Raw genomic sequence first — 15,120 nt, forward strand, 5'->3', positions numbered from 1 at the left:
ATATGTATTGGCTACCTGCCGCTACACTTTGTTGTTGGTTTGTTTTGGGGTACGCAGTCGGGTTCAAATTTCCACTGCCGACCACCGCTGTGTTCCGGCCCATTTACCTGACGGCGCGTTAGCGTCTGAGCGGTATTATCAAGCTCTGGGCAAAGTGAGTGACAAGGGGGGCGGGGCACAGTTATAGGAAGGCGGGGCTTCGATAGTTGGGGGGCGGGGCTTGTAGAGTAAACGGGGACGCTGCGCCCAATGAGCCGAGGCTATAGACTTGGGGCTGTGCTTAGCTGAGAACGGGGGTGGGGATTCGCCTCTAGGGGCGGGGCTTAGGAATCGAGGGGCGGGGTTAATGAGGGGCGGGGTTAACGTGAGGCGAGGTGCAGAGGTTGGCTTGGGTGAGTGGGCGGGGGCTTAGCTGTGGGAGAGGCGGGACTTAAATGGCGAGGGGCGGGGCTTGTGGGTCTCGGGGTCACGTGGGTCAGAGTACGCGCGTAATGGCGGCATCGCGGCGGCGGCTGGGAGTGCGTGGGGCCGACGATGTGAGGATGAGTTGAGAGTGGCGAGCCCCGGAGAAAGCGCGGCGACTCCCGAGGAGAACGACGACGAAGAACGACGACGAAGAGGACTCCGGCGGTTGGTTGCGGCAGCAGCAACGAGCAGCAGCAACCAGCAGCAGCAAGAGAGGCAGCGGCAACACAAGAGTCGATCGAGCCCGCAATCGTTACAATAGTCGTGTTTGCTTGCCTACTGCTTTGCGCCGTGGCTGTGGACGTGAAAGAATAAACGCCACCATCATCATTAGCATCGTCTTATCAGTAACACCATCACGGCATCTCCATCGTATAGTCCATCTCCGTCATCACCTCGCATCGGCATCATCTCCACCTCGAATCAACCCGACCGTTGTCTCTTCATTCTTTCAATCACCGCCGCTGTCATCACCTCCATACCCCCTGTTGTCCTCATCGTCATCTTTTCCATCATCCTCCACATCATCGCCTCCGACGGCTGGACCTCTGCGAGCAAGGTTCTGGGCTGCAAGGGGAGGCTGAAGGAGGAGGCAGTAGTGGCGGTGTTTGCCACGGGCTATGTACGCCGGCTGCGATCTCTGGACTGGGGATTCCTCATAACCCTTTGGTCATCACCGTCGTCGTCCCCTGGACGTCTTTGGGCAACTCTTTGCACATCACTTTAAAGTCCGCCACCCTTCCCCGTTAATTGGCATCCTCTTGTTTCTGCACTTCGCGTGTTCTTGAGTCGTCGTTAACGTCCGGGACCGGTTCACCGTCAGCAGCCCTCCCGCACCAGAGACTCCAACCCTCGCCACATCACCGATCGTCTCTCCAACATCTCAGAGCAGCAACTTGATACCCGCGTCTTTTCCACAACCTTTTTTTATTTGCTCCCCGTTATAGACGAACACTAACGAGAATCTTCAAAGGAGATATTCCGCCCCGTCCACCTCGGACCTTTCTTCGTAATTCCTCCTCGGTCCGCTCCACCTCACCCCCCGCCACTGGTTCCTCCACCAGCGCCCATTCCCTCTCTCCTGCACCTCTCTCCTGCACCCCCCCTACCCCCCCATTCCTCCACCCTCCTCCATCTCGTCCCCTCCTCCATCTCGTCCCCTCCTCCCTTTGATGCCGCGGCCGGGCCGGGCGGCGAGGCCTCCTGGGCGCCCCCCATGCAGGAGGAGGACGCGGCGGGGCCCGCGGGGGTCCAGGCCGAGTCCCCTAGCCGGGTACCCGAGGGCTCTGTGAGACCCCGTGGCGGCACCAACCCCTTCCTGTGGACCGCGGTCTTCGACTACGAGGCGAGCGCCGATGACGAGCTCACCTTGCGGCGGGGCGACCAGGTTGAAGTCCTCTCCAAGGTGGGCCACCACTCCCCCCCGCCCAGCAACAACAACATCGTTAGACTTTTTCAACGGGTACCGAGGTATTGAGATGCCTGCAATGGTGGGGGGGGGGGGTCCATGTCCAACTGCAGGTAGGTCTCCGGCAACATCAGCTGGGTTTGGTGTGGCCGAGGTCACGCAGCAGATGAGAGACCAGGTGATTGCCCTCTCTTTGGTGGGGGCTAGTATTGGAGTAGCAGTGCGATGGTGACAGCAAGAAGGCCCTCTGCAAGTTGGGTCCCAAGAGTCATTAAAGGCACACATCAGCTAGGAGACATGGTGAATGCATGCCTTGAAGGTTTATTTTTTCTCTACAGGGGGGCCCAGCATTGCCGGAGCAGCTCGTCGTAGTGTTATTACGTTGTCACTGCAGTGTGGATATCTGGTGAAGGTGTTTTCTCCAACGTGGCCCCCATCAAATTCGGATGGATTTTTTGTTACATTGTGCTCTACGGTGATCAGTGCATTTGGATAGACCCGTGTGTGAATGCGCTGCCGGTGAAAGGTTCCCGGCATCATAAGCAGCGGTGTAGTCGTGCGGTTGGCATGGGTGACCCCCACTTTCCCCCCTGTTCAATTTAACTTATTTAAGTAGCCTGGCAACTGGACCATTCTCAGCCGCGGTGCCGCGGTGCAGTTTCACCGCCTACACACCCGACAGCTACCGCCACTCGTCCCGTCTGCGTTTCGCACTGCGGTTCGAGAGGATCCCTTCTCTATTGTGGCCCCCAGCATAAGTCGGTAGAGTTGTATTTGTTTTGTATTCTTGTTTGTTGAGATGACAATGGCGTTCACAGACCAAGTCAGGTTCCTCCAGTAGTTGGGGCCCGACAATGTCAGCCTAGTTTGTGTTTACAGTTTTGTGAGTTATGGGGCTGTGGTTCTGCCGTTGGCGTTATACAACCTCGTTCGTGGGAATGGCAGTATCATCATAATTAACATTAACTGTATAGACAAGGAGAGCGTTATTTGACGTATTAGGCCTTATTGATTTGTATATGTATTTAAACAGATTTCGTTTTTCTCAATAAATTTCAAACTAATTCTAGATTTAAAGCTTTCGTGACTGCAAGGATCCATACTCTTTGGTTCTATTCGGTAAAGTCACGTAGGTAAAAAATAAAACAAAAATCACGACGTTTCGGCCACAACACAAGCGGCCTTCATCAGGTGAAGGGATCAGGCTGTCTCGAGCGCTGTCCTCGAGAGCGCTGTCCTCGAGACAGCCTGATCCCTTCACCTGATGAAGGCCGCTTGTGTTGTGGCCGAAACGTCGTGATTTTTGGTTTATTTTTTACCTACGTGACTTTACCGAATAGAACCAAAGAGTAAATTTCAAACCAACCACACTAAACAAAGGATGGTCGTATTTTGATAATATAAAAAAATATATATGTTGTGTTGTGCTTTTATATTTGTTATTTCATATGCAAGAACATATGATATTGAGCAGAGGTTATACTTTGAACTGTTCTCTTATTTCAGCCGTCTTCTTACTCATACAAGGCTCAACTCCCTTGCCCAAAATTCACTGTGAGAGCAACATCACCTGAAGACGATTGCTTGTGTTGCGATCGAAACGTCGTGATCTATTATTTTTCTATCTACGTGACTTTACCGAAAGACTCAAAGAGTATTTCACTTGGCTTTCTGTCCGATAAAGGAGCCGAGAGATCTTGGCAATTACAATGTTGAATTGGGCCTAAGCTGTAGCACTGCAGCTTCCTGTAAAAATAGAGAAACCAAATTGATGAATTGGTAACAGGAGTATGCTTATTTAACATTTTGACCTTAACCTGACCCCCAGATCACGGTTTGACCTTTATGCCTTAGCTCCTATCACGAAGTATATTGTGTGCAGTAAATGCGCGACAAATATACTTTAATTACCAATATCTGGCACCTCTTTTCATCGTCTTGTTTATTCGCTTTTTTCCCTTTGTCTCACCCAGGTGTCACAGTCCACTACTAGTTTTAAGTATCATTTTACAGTAATATCATTTGTACGTGCACTCCCGCAACGTGTGTTTATTACAGCTTCCCACCATAGTCGGTTATAAATCTTCCCCCACATGGCTGTTACTGTTGTATGCCACATCTAGCATTGCCTCTTATCTTTTAAACGCCGAACGAGAAAGGTCAATTAGCAGTGCAGTACACGAGGAAGTTATGGGTTTTGATATTTTGCAAGACGTACGTTGTCCACTGCACTTCGGCTTGCTTGCAAGCAAAAAACAATCACGACAAAAATATCAAGGTTAGAGGTACATTGGTAATTGTATTTGGGCAGCTATAGAATTGTTGCATATTAGCTGGCCACGTATCAGCAGTGCCATTGCATGTACATTTAATAAAGTAATGTACTGTATTGTAAAAACAAAGTACCGTAATTGTATATTCAGCAAGAAACAAGGGTTATGTACTGGAAAGACTGGAATTGTACACAAAGTCATGCAGCAAGCGTTCATGCCTGGACACCTTCAGCCATTTCTGGTGTTCATTTACTGATTTTCGGTTGAGTGAATTTGTGGAAGGCAGGGATCGGTTCAGAGGTTAAGAATTAGTGGTGTCGTACATTGTGGCCACGAAATGAAACCAGGTAATCAGCAGTGTGAGGACCGCTACCCATCATTCCCCTGACACATACTCGGATAAAAGCACACAGATGCATGCACATGTCGGCACAAAGGCAAAGAACCCCGCATGCAGCTACGTAGGCTGTTGAGACAATTGCTGCACTTTGCAAAGCCGGCACAAGTCGGTGGTGCGGCTATCACCATGTCTGGCCATCTTGGTTTCCCCAGTGCTGATGCTATCATCACACTGCCACGTAGTACTTTAAGGCTGAGTCGGCCAGAACAAATCAAGATACTACCACACAAAGACAAACACGTGGTTCGTGACAAACGTGTGGTCTCGAGGGAGCACACTCATAGGATATTACTATAGGTATGGGCAACGCCTGCTGTCCACTCAGTCCCAACAGGATTCCTTCCCGTGTCAACCAGCCATTAGCGGAGTCCATCACGGTGACTGCTGTCACAGATTGTGACAGGCAGTTGGTTGACTCAAGAGACGGAGTCATCTGTCTTGGGCGCACAGCATTACTGGTAGTATTTGCCACTGCTGCACCGGTGAGTAAAGACGACTACTGTAGAGCACGTCGATACCTTCATATTTTAGAACCAATCCCCATGGTAATCATTAAGATGTGATTGCATTTCAGGGCTCGACAAATCCAAATTGTGTTGTTGGTTTTGACTCCGTATATAATAAGCCTTTGCTCAATATAGACAGGTTGAAAGGTATGGATTTGTTAAAAAATAAATGATTGATATTAGGATAATACCTGTGAGAGCTATAGGTGCCATTTGTCACAATAGGCCTTAAACCCAGGTATTAAGATCGTCTGTATCTTTTAGCTCGAGCTGCGTGTAATATAGGTATTTCTCAACTCCTGGTTTCCACAATTGTGTTTCCTTTTAAAACCATATAAATTAGTTTTTACATGTTTCAATGAATGCACGTGCAATAGTCCTTGTTATATTATTAAAGAGCCCGGTAATTTTGAAATTATACATTATTGGCGAATATAGGAAGCTGGACAATGATAAGGATATCATGAAGGCTGTAGAAATTACTGTCATGCCCTGGTCTGCCCATGGTAATAACTCTTAAGTTGTTTTTCACAATATTGAGTTCTGTCGGTATATGTATATGAGCGTCCTGTACTGCACATGTCTATTCCTCTGGAGAATTGGAATATTGATGGAAAGTCCTCTTGTTCGGCCACTCACTTGTCGAAAAAGACTTTGGGATATAATTTGCAAGACATCATTGTGGGCTTATGTCGTTACCAAAATCCCAAATTGAAATTTTTACTTGGAACTAAATTGTAAAAACAACTGTCCCTGCTATTGCTTATCTGCGTGTTTTTTTGTAATATACATCTTCCTTGTAAAATCTGTAATGAAACCTATTTGACTTTTATAGGAGAAATTGCAGAAATAAGAGATTCCTGGAATCAAAATTGCATCAACATTAGCCATGATCTAGCCACTGGTGGATTAAGAGCTGTAGCCATCCTTTATCTTCCCAGGATGCAACATTCCACCTAACTCCAGCACACGAACCAATCTCATCGCTCCATATCAGTCAGGCGTGCTCCCTCTTTCAGCTGCCACTCCCTCGTCTTGTCCATCAGCCATCACCCCTTGTGGTGGCATGACCTGCCCGAGGCCACGCACTCCTTCTGAGCAGTCAAGTTTGTCCCTTGATCCATGAGTTACTCTTTCTGTCTCAGTGCGATTCCAAGCATGAATGTCTTCATGCTACTGTGTACTTTCAGCTTCTGTTCTTTTATCTTCATCCATTTCAATGTTACCGAGCTATCTGTCATTGCAGGAAACATACACTGATGAAAAACTTTATAACAACAAGCGATATACTGTTGTGCCTAAAGAGGAAAGTTTTAAATAATATTACATAAAATGTATGTTGTTAACATATAACATTAATGCTGGAGGATCATTTCAGATAATTCTTACTATTTATCCAAAAAAGCCTTCCTGAAATTAACAATTTAAGATATAAATCTATTTTTGGTTTTGTTCAGCATTGGGATATTTGGCAAATTCCAAATTCGTCAACCATGATCTAGCCAGCACTCAAAAACAAAAGAACTCAACACATTTATCAGCAGCACTGCTGTAAAAGCGAAAAATGTAGATGAGGTTTTGGACAACGTCCCTTCCTTGCGCATAAACTGAGGAGATCCTCAAAGATTGTTTCGTGAACGTGGTTGCTATACGGCTGTCATGGTGGATTGGGTTTGAGAATGATACAAATGTGCGTGTGATCTACCAACTCTTGCATTCAGAGTATTGGTTTGGAGGCATGCACCACCACAGTGACGCGGCCAAATTTACCCACTGCTTGTAGCCGTGTTTGGGGCAGTGATTCACCTTGGCATATTTTACAACCGATTAAAATTTTGCAGGATTTTTTTTTGTGGCGCGTTGTGGTCAGTTGGCTCAGTGGTGAGAGTGATTGACTCACAATCGGAAGGTTGCGAGTTCAATCCCGGTCAGTGGTTCGCTTAGTCCATCGTCCCTTTCGGGTCTGTGAAGTGAGTATCGCTTTGTTGGACGTCATCAGTGATCATCCAGTGGATAGGTTTCCCTCTGCCATGCCAAAGTGGAATGTCCACCACTGACTGGTTCAGGGCAGCTCTTGGAGATAAGCACCATATTCCATGCTCATTTGAAACGTTAAACATTTTGTTAGTTTCTCCTATGGCATGCACCTCGTGCTTATTTATATATGAGGGGGAACGTTGGTACCTCTGCTCAAAAGAATCATGTACAATTTGCAGTGCCCCTGTTGGCAACCCAGAGGACATTGGTATAAATTCCACATTTTCATGGCGGGGACCTGCTACATAACTTGATGACCACTTGATTTTCAACGAATTTCTATTGGCTCTGGGGACGGAACAGGCCCGAGCCGTTGGAGGAGAGTACGGAGATGGTTTTAATTTATCCACGAAATCCTGAATGGTCTGATTCAAACCACAGTAACATTTTGAAGCCTGACAGGACTAAAATAGTTGGTCAACTTTTGACCTTCAAGATATACAGTTTGTGTGCGTGCTTGGCATTAACTAACTGCAGAAGTTTTAACAAAACCCACCCACCAATTTTAAGTTATTTATCTGTTTAATAAGGCATGTAACAACGTATCATTTGGTCAATTCGAATGGATAATTACACTCAACGATAGATGCCCATTGTATTGTACTTGTTAGAATCGAGCACCTGTATTTTTGATTCACTAGAATGTGCGTATTGGCATCACGTGGTCCCCGTAGCTGCTGATGACTATTCACCACAAATACATAATCGATTCTTCAATCAATTTGCAACCCTGGCATTTGGCCATGAGGTTTTTTTGGGGTTCGATCACAAAAATATAAATGTGTTGTTAAACCTGCCACCACCCGACACAGACAATTAGTAAGGTTTATCACATAAACAAAACGTGCCAATTAGTTACTACTTCAGCACACCAGTGTGTTGGAGAGTAAACCCACAACATTTACAATTTGAGTACAACATTTTGCTGGTGCTTACAACCAGCTTCATGAGGCATATAGCCGGAATTGTGAAATAGTCTTCCTGATTTGGTCTTAAATAGAATAAAGGTGAGGTCATCACTGTGAGCCTATCAGGTGCGAAAACCACACGGGGGTTAATGTAACCCAAAAACACCTTTATTATGGCTAATATTGGTCACAAAAGCCTGACAATTTGGACAGTTTATAGATTCGCAAGGACGAGTGTAATGCTTCATGTGACCCCTATAATAACTAAAGGCCACTATGATACCGCCAAATATAGAATCGATTCTTGCATCGCATCGTGATCCTAAATCGGGAAAGTTTATTGGATCGTGCGAGTGGCAGGTTGATTCTTAACAGGCCTGCTCGCTACCCCCTGATTGTGACTTTCAGTTTTTCAGTTTCATTTATTTGGTATAGCCCTGCGAGCCATACGGCTCTTGAATCGGGTGCAACCGCAACAAACAAAAACATGAACAAGAAACATCTGAAAGTGACTACGCGCAAATAGAAAAATCCAGGAAAAAACAGCAAAGTCTTACAAGAAAAAGCACCGTATATCAATGCTGTGTGCAAAAATCCCAGTGGGATGCAAGTCACTGGAGGGTGGGGGGGGGGGGTTGGGACACTTTTTTGCCGTGACTCCGCCGCTGTCACGGCCGGATGTCTTGTGGCAGCATTGCCAGGTGATACGCGTGTCTGCCGCCAGCGCCAGGTGATGCGCTGGCTGGCGTGCTCGCCCGTGCGTGCCTGTGCACCGGGTAACACATTAACCAGGGTGTGATAAATGGGACACGGTATATAGGCGAGTTTTGCTGCACAGGAATGTAGAATAATGCCGCTAGGAGTGTCCGGGACCCACGCCTTCGCTTATATGTTTATTTTAGTGTTCCGCTTACTCGCTTTGTTGCCTTCCACCAAGGTCGCAGCTAACAAGTTAATTGGTCAGTCTTTGTTACAGTCAAAGTGAAGGAGAGCAAAAACGCAGATCAACCTGCCACAAGTTTTTTTTTGTCATTAAACAGAACGAGAGCCCCGCGGTTGGTGAATTGTGACACCATGTAACTTATTACGTCCTGCACTTTTTACGTGTGTGTGTGCATATTTAAACAGTATATCGCTGTTTAATATACTGTGTGCTGTGTGGCTCAAGTAATTGCATACCTTAGAATGTATAATATAGCTAGTATTGCTTGGGGAGTAATGCTCTTTCATATCTGTCAAGGTCATAGCTGTGAGGGCACATGCGCACGTTTGCTGTACGTGTCAATGTACACTTCGTGATGTGTACTTTACGATTATGCTGCGTCTTTCAAACTGCGTAATAGGTACAATACAGAAATAAAACAATCAGAATATCTTGACATGCTGACGGCCGTATGTTATGTGTAGTCGGATATGTGGGTGTTATGATCATAAAAGTTGTTGGCATTGAGGTCCTGGAATCTAGACTCCTTCCTTTCCTGTGAGTTTTACTTTGTAAATATCTGGACATGTAGTGATTGACAACATTAATTTCCACAGAATACAATCATTCAAAATAATATAACTCACAGGGAAGGAAAGAGTCTGCAGATGCCAGGAATTCAATGTCCACAACTTTTATGGCCACGATGCCACCAGTGTAGTTGGCCATTACTTAAATATAGCTGTCGGTGTATGCCAGACATGATGACGGATTTAACATCTTTTACAAGTAAAACCTGGGTTAAAATGTAATGATACTTTACAGCCCTTTTTTAATCCACTGGTGAATCTAAGACTCCCCACTGTGTCATTGGGGTTGGTGGAGCATTTTCCATAATTCTGCTCAGTAAGGTAGACTTATGGTGCAAAAAAAAGTATGGTACGAAACATCTCATCTACCGTGGAAGTACATTGTATAAGCACACAATGGCATTATCTTGTGAATGATCATATCATAAGGTCTTCTGCGACCACTTTTTCACAGATGCCATGCACTGATAATTCCCAGCTCAAATGACCAGGTGACGGCAGGAATGTATTTTCTTTTCCGTTGTTAGCCTCAGGTGCTGTTGAACCCAGAAATGCACGATGTTAGCTCAATGCACAGTGTAACAGGAAGCACTTAAGGCTGATGTGTTATAAAACAGGGCCTTCCTGAATTTCGTGAAAGCGACAGTGAATTTAACGTGGCATTTTTGCGTAAAAAGAAGAAAATGGTCACTGTTTGGAGCAGTCCACAATTCAACTTGCCTTCGTTAAACACAATCGATGCTCGCTTGCTATGATGCACAGGGCCCATGTGGGAAACTGGCGGAGGGAGGGAGATACTTTAGTTGTTCCCATGGCACTGACAAACGAGTCGACAAACCGCACACGCCGCCACAGGCCAGGATAGTTTGCAAAGATATATTGCTCGAAGGTGCCACGCGGCTGTCGGGGGAAATGTATAATTGCGTGAGTGGACTGCGGGGGCTTATCATGTGGCTTCTCTTGCCAACCGCGTTTAGTGCTAAAAAAAAAACAACTGCAGAAAGCGAGTCCATTTCTTTCCGTTGCAATTCCGAGCGGCCCTGTGAAACATGGCCCTTCCATTGAAGTGCACTTTATGGCATGGCGTATCTGGCCAAACTGGACCGACTGAAGAGACAGAGAAAGTGACAATGGAGTTGCCACCTTTCGACACTTCTTATTTAAACGCACAGCGCATTCCGAGGGATATGACAGGTTGTGGAACACAATACTATAGCTGCAAGGCACGGAGGACTAACCCCCCCCTCCGCTATTCAACCGTTAGGGTCACTGTCACAATGAAGATCGTGGGGAAGGTGTGGCCATCATTGTACTTGGCTACACGAGTTACATTTTTGCAACTGTTGACTATGATACATTTTACATTGATCAGTAATTTCCCCCTATTAAAAAAAAGAATAATAGATAAGTGGTAAACGCTAAAAAGGGGTTAATAATTTCTGCTGAGTCACGATCAAGTAATAGCAAATGAGTATAATTTGCTGAAGTGTTCTACTTACATTTATATTGCAAATTATTTGATGAGGCTACATTAGCAGGTGGTGCACAAGCACAATGAACAAACAGCACTCTTCACAGCACATGAGCCTAGAAGAAGGACAATTGCCTGAGACATCACCGATTATACATTTATATCGCAGGAGTGTATGCGCCCAACAGAGTATTCTCATTTTTGAGTTTCACTAAAGACCTAAACCAAATATCACTGCACACCATGGAGCCCTATGCCTGACATCTCTTTATCGTCTATCTCCCTACGATCTCGCAACTACAATGTTTGGCTCTATAAGTGAGTGATTGGTGTGATTGGTGGCCTATATACAATACAATTTATATTTACATCGTGTCTAAATTCAACCAATTCTCAAAATTCTGGACGAAATACAATGTTCTGATGAACAAAATACAGTGTACTGAACTGAATGCAAATACATAATTAACTTAACGCAAATACAGCATGCATATGGACAACGCATGTCTTTAATAGCATGCAGCATTCAAAACATGGTTGGCACACAACCCTCAAGTTTGCAGAACGAGGCTCCTTGATGTGATATTGTGAATTCACATCCGAGCCAAGGCTAATTTCAGCGTAATTGTTTGTATAGGGGTCGGTAAAATGACCATATCCTGGTGATTAGGCACGCAGTGATTCGCCCGCGTCACATTTTTATGAATTGTCACTATTTGGAGGTCACAATTTGATAAAAAATTTGTATTTGGCTCTGGCAGCTGTCCCGACTAAAATCTTGGGTTTGAATCTGGCAGCTCCCTGTGATTAAGCCGGGTTCTCAATTGCAGTGAGTTGATGGTCTCAGCCCGGTCACCATTGACTGCATACAAGAAACCCAACCCATATTAAAATTGGCTGAATTGCGCTCTGAGAATGTGAACTATCTGCTGTTGTGTGACAAGCAATTTAAAAGCAGAGTGTGTGAAGGATTAAAAGGCCACTTGAGTGATTTTTCAGGAGTAGTGTAAACATTCTCTGTAGCCATTCTGACACGTGGGGGCTGCTGTGCGGGGTTTCCGAATGGAATTGCTCCTCTTGACATGACCACATATACACACTGAAAATAATCGATTGTAATGCGTACGATTCAAGAGTGTAAGAATCAACTCGGCCAGATGTATCGATGTATATTTTACATGCGTTCCGACGAGGCTGCGTTATTATTTGCTGTGTGAAGGCAACAGTAGGAAAAGACTTGGCCCTGCCATAAGAATGTGAAATTCCCACCCGTGGCTCAGGGCCAGCTACAGAGATGGACACCACCCAGTGTCGTGCGTGGGGGCACTTGGACTTTTTAAAATAATTTACAAGCAAACGCCAAGTGCATATAAACTCTTGCTGGGAACTTTTATTGCCCCTTTATTTCGGGAGGGGGGGGGGGGCCTTGTTTGGTGATGCTCATTTTGTTCTGCAGTTGTGCATTCTTGACATTCGTCAGATGTGTGATTCGTGTGTATGTTTTCATTTTCATCTTTCGGTGTTTTTTCTCCTATTTTAATCTGATCTTCAAGGGACTGCATGTCCCATCGAAGTTCCCCCTTCCGGTCCACAACCAATATCGAAACTTTGTGCTGCTCGTTGGCATGAACGATAATCACGAATATAAGCCTTCGCAAAGCATGCGAGGAAGAATCGAATATTTTCAATGTATGCGAGTTATAGGCAGATGATATACTGTTTACATTTTTGGCTCGTGGAGTAAATGAGATGAAAAATTACAAGCAATATAAACGAGGCACTACAATGTAGCCATTGAGTTGCATAGCGATGCTTGCCTCGTCCCCAGCACCGTTAACGATCTCCTTGTTAATTAAATCCAGAACAAATGGGTTTGTATGTGTGTGACATTTTATTGTCACTTGTGGCGACACATGTTTATCCGTGGTTCATTTGTTGATATGTCACGTGTTGGTGATGTTTGGGGGTGCAGAAGTAGGACGAGTTTAGATATCACTTGCCACTAATGTTTGAGACCTAGCTGGGAATCGGAACTCAGGTCGCCGAGTTTATAGCACAGCGCATTAACCGCTGCGCCACCGCTCCCCTTTATTTATAATTTAAAACTTTATATTTTTCCAGGTAAGGCCCACTGAGTTATATAGCTGTTTTTCAGAAGCGACTTGGCCACAGATGATAGCTCAAAGAAGTGGCTTATCACATGGAAATTTATAGCAGCCAAATACTCTTTACACGGATGTTTCTAAATGTGGAGGAAAAACCTCCATGGAGAAACATTCACGCAACCACGGGCAGAACATGCATACTCCAAATATACAGATGTCAGGGTTGGGATCGAACCTGCGACCTCCTGTATACCAGGCAAGGTTGTGAACATCTTGCCACCGTGGCGAGATGTTGTTTAAATAACATGGATGTCTGATTGTGGATATGGTTGTGCCGCCGAAGGCATGATCCGAAAATTTCTGACGCACGTCTGTGATGCAGTGCTCTGGAGGCAAGGATGAATAAATAATGCGGAGTTGTGAATCTCCTAAACTGGTAGGCTGTCAGGTGGCCAGGAGATGGCATTACAGCAAGTGGATTCATGAACTTATCTGTGTGGAACATTTGGTATGTGGTCACTTTTTTTTTGGAGTAGACTTGTTTCCTCCCACAAGTGAAAAACTAATTCAACAATAAATGGCCTCAACTTCCTTTCTAATGAGAGTTTTGTAACCATGGGGCTTATTTGGACACGTAAATAACATTACCCTTTGAGGTTGTGGTGACTTCCCTGCTGGTGACGATTATGTTGAAAGGCCTGTTGTTGAAGTGAGTCCCGCGGTAAAGTGGTGTCTTCCAACGGTAGCAGTGCAATCGGGGATATAATTTTCACACATTTTCCTAAAATAATATCCAAAATATCCTCACAGGTCGTGATTTTGGTGAAAATCCTTGGCATAGTGAAAATAATTGTCATTGTTTGGCAACTACGCAGAGCACCTCTTTCATTGAAGTAGTCGTGTGTTTCCATCATACAGTGCCATTTCCAAATGCAAGACAATGCGCTTGATGTTTGCAGACATCTGATAGCACAACTGGAGTATCAATGCCAAGATTAAGTCCTTAGGTTATCAGGTTATCGCTGCCAAGACTGATGATGCCACCACAACATCAGTTCCTTATGCACAGTTGACATGACCTACAAAGATTGCTTCTTAACCCTTTCCCGTTCCGAGACTTCTGCAACTTGCACGGTGTGTCCCGTTCACCGCTCAATCTCGGAACGCTCAAGGGGTTAGGTGTTCATCTTATTTAGAGGCATAGTGCTGCTGTTTTTGAAGACATTCAGTTGTGCTCACCGCAGAGAGCTGTCGTGACACTATGGCACTCTACAATAGGTACCGCCAAACTGTGCCATAAGCCCTGCCCCATGGCCTTTTACTTCCGGTTCCGTTCGGAATCGATACGATTCCCATTTTATTGCGATGACCTAAACGTATGTAATCCAAACGGAATCGGAAAAAAAAACTGATGACGTACGCATACGTCATTGGAACGGGAGAGGGTTAAGGTATTGTAGTATTCCACTATCTGACCCCCTCGATCACCCACCTTTGCAGTGCCACTGAAACGGCTGTCTCTGAAACCCACCGTCCGCCAATGCTGTCTGTCCCACTCGTGACAAACCGTTTTTTTTCTGATTCGTTAATCGATTAGGAATAATGCTACAAGGGGGGGGGGGGCATGAGCAAATACGAGGTTGATGAGCTTTTTCTGAGAATTGTTCATTGCTTAACTTTGTTGAATGTATGTCACACAGCCATATGGACACATGATTAACGAATACCAAATTGATGACTGATTAATGACTAATTCTCCACTAACAATGTGTGTACCTTTATTTAACGCCAAAAAATCATAATATTTGGGGACACGATTTGCTGATGCAGCTTATTTTTTGGATATGATAATTATAATGACAGCCCTTTGGCAGTCTTAAAGGGTCATTGCAAGCTGGTGAAGGTTTAGACTCTGGTTGTTGGGATTATTGCAGATGGTGGTAACCACTGGGCCATTGCCACCCCCCCCCCATGATTATGCTTTCATATTTCTGCACACAAGTAGCTTTTACAAAAAGTCCAACGTAAAATGTGT

At 45.2% G+C, this 15,120-nt stretch overlaps 1 protein-coding gene across 2 annotated transcripts in view; it reads left to right on the top strand.

Annotated features, from left to right (window-relative positions):
• Positions 1–467: 467 nt before the first annotated feature.
• LOC116943327 (mitogen-activated protein kinase kinase kinase 9-like) overlaps positions 468–15,120 on the top strand; it is a 92,257-nt gene continuing 77,604 nt past the window's right edge. For both annotated transcript variants that reach the window (XM_032956120.2, XM_032956121.2), the window contains exon 1: positions 468–1,870. In XM_032956120.2, the coding sequence (XP_032812011.2) occupies positions 1,682–1,870 (189 nt within the window). In that variant the 5' untranslated portion in view covers positions 468–1,681. The remainder of the gene's footprint in view (positions 1,871–15,120) is intronic.

This window comes from Petromyzon marinus, chromosome 17, assembly GCF_048934315.1.
Source record: "Petromyzon marinus isolate PM22_M1 ecotype Great Lakes invasive population chromosome 17, UKy_Petmar_22M1.pri1.0, whole genome shotgun sequence".
Taxonomy (NCBI): Eukaryota; Metazoa; Chordata; class Hyperoartia; order Petromyzontiformes; family Petromyzontidae; genus Petromyzon; species Petromyzon marinus.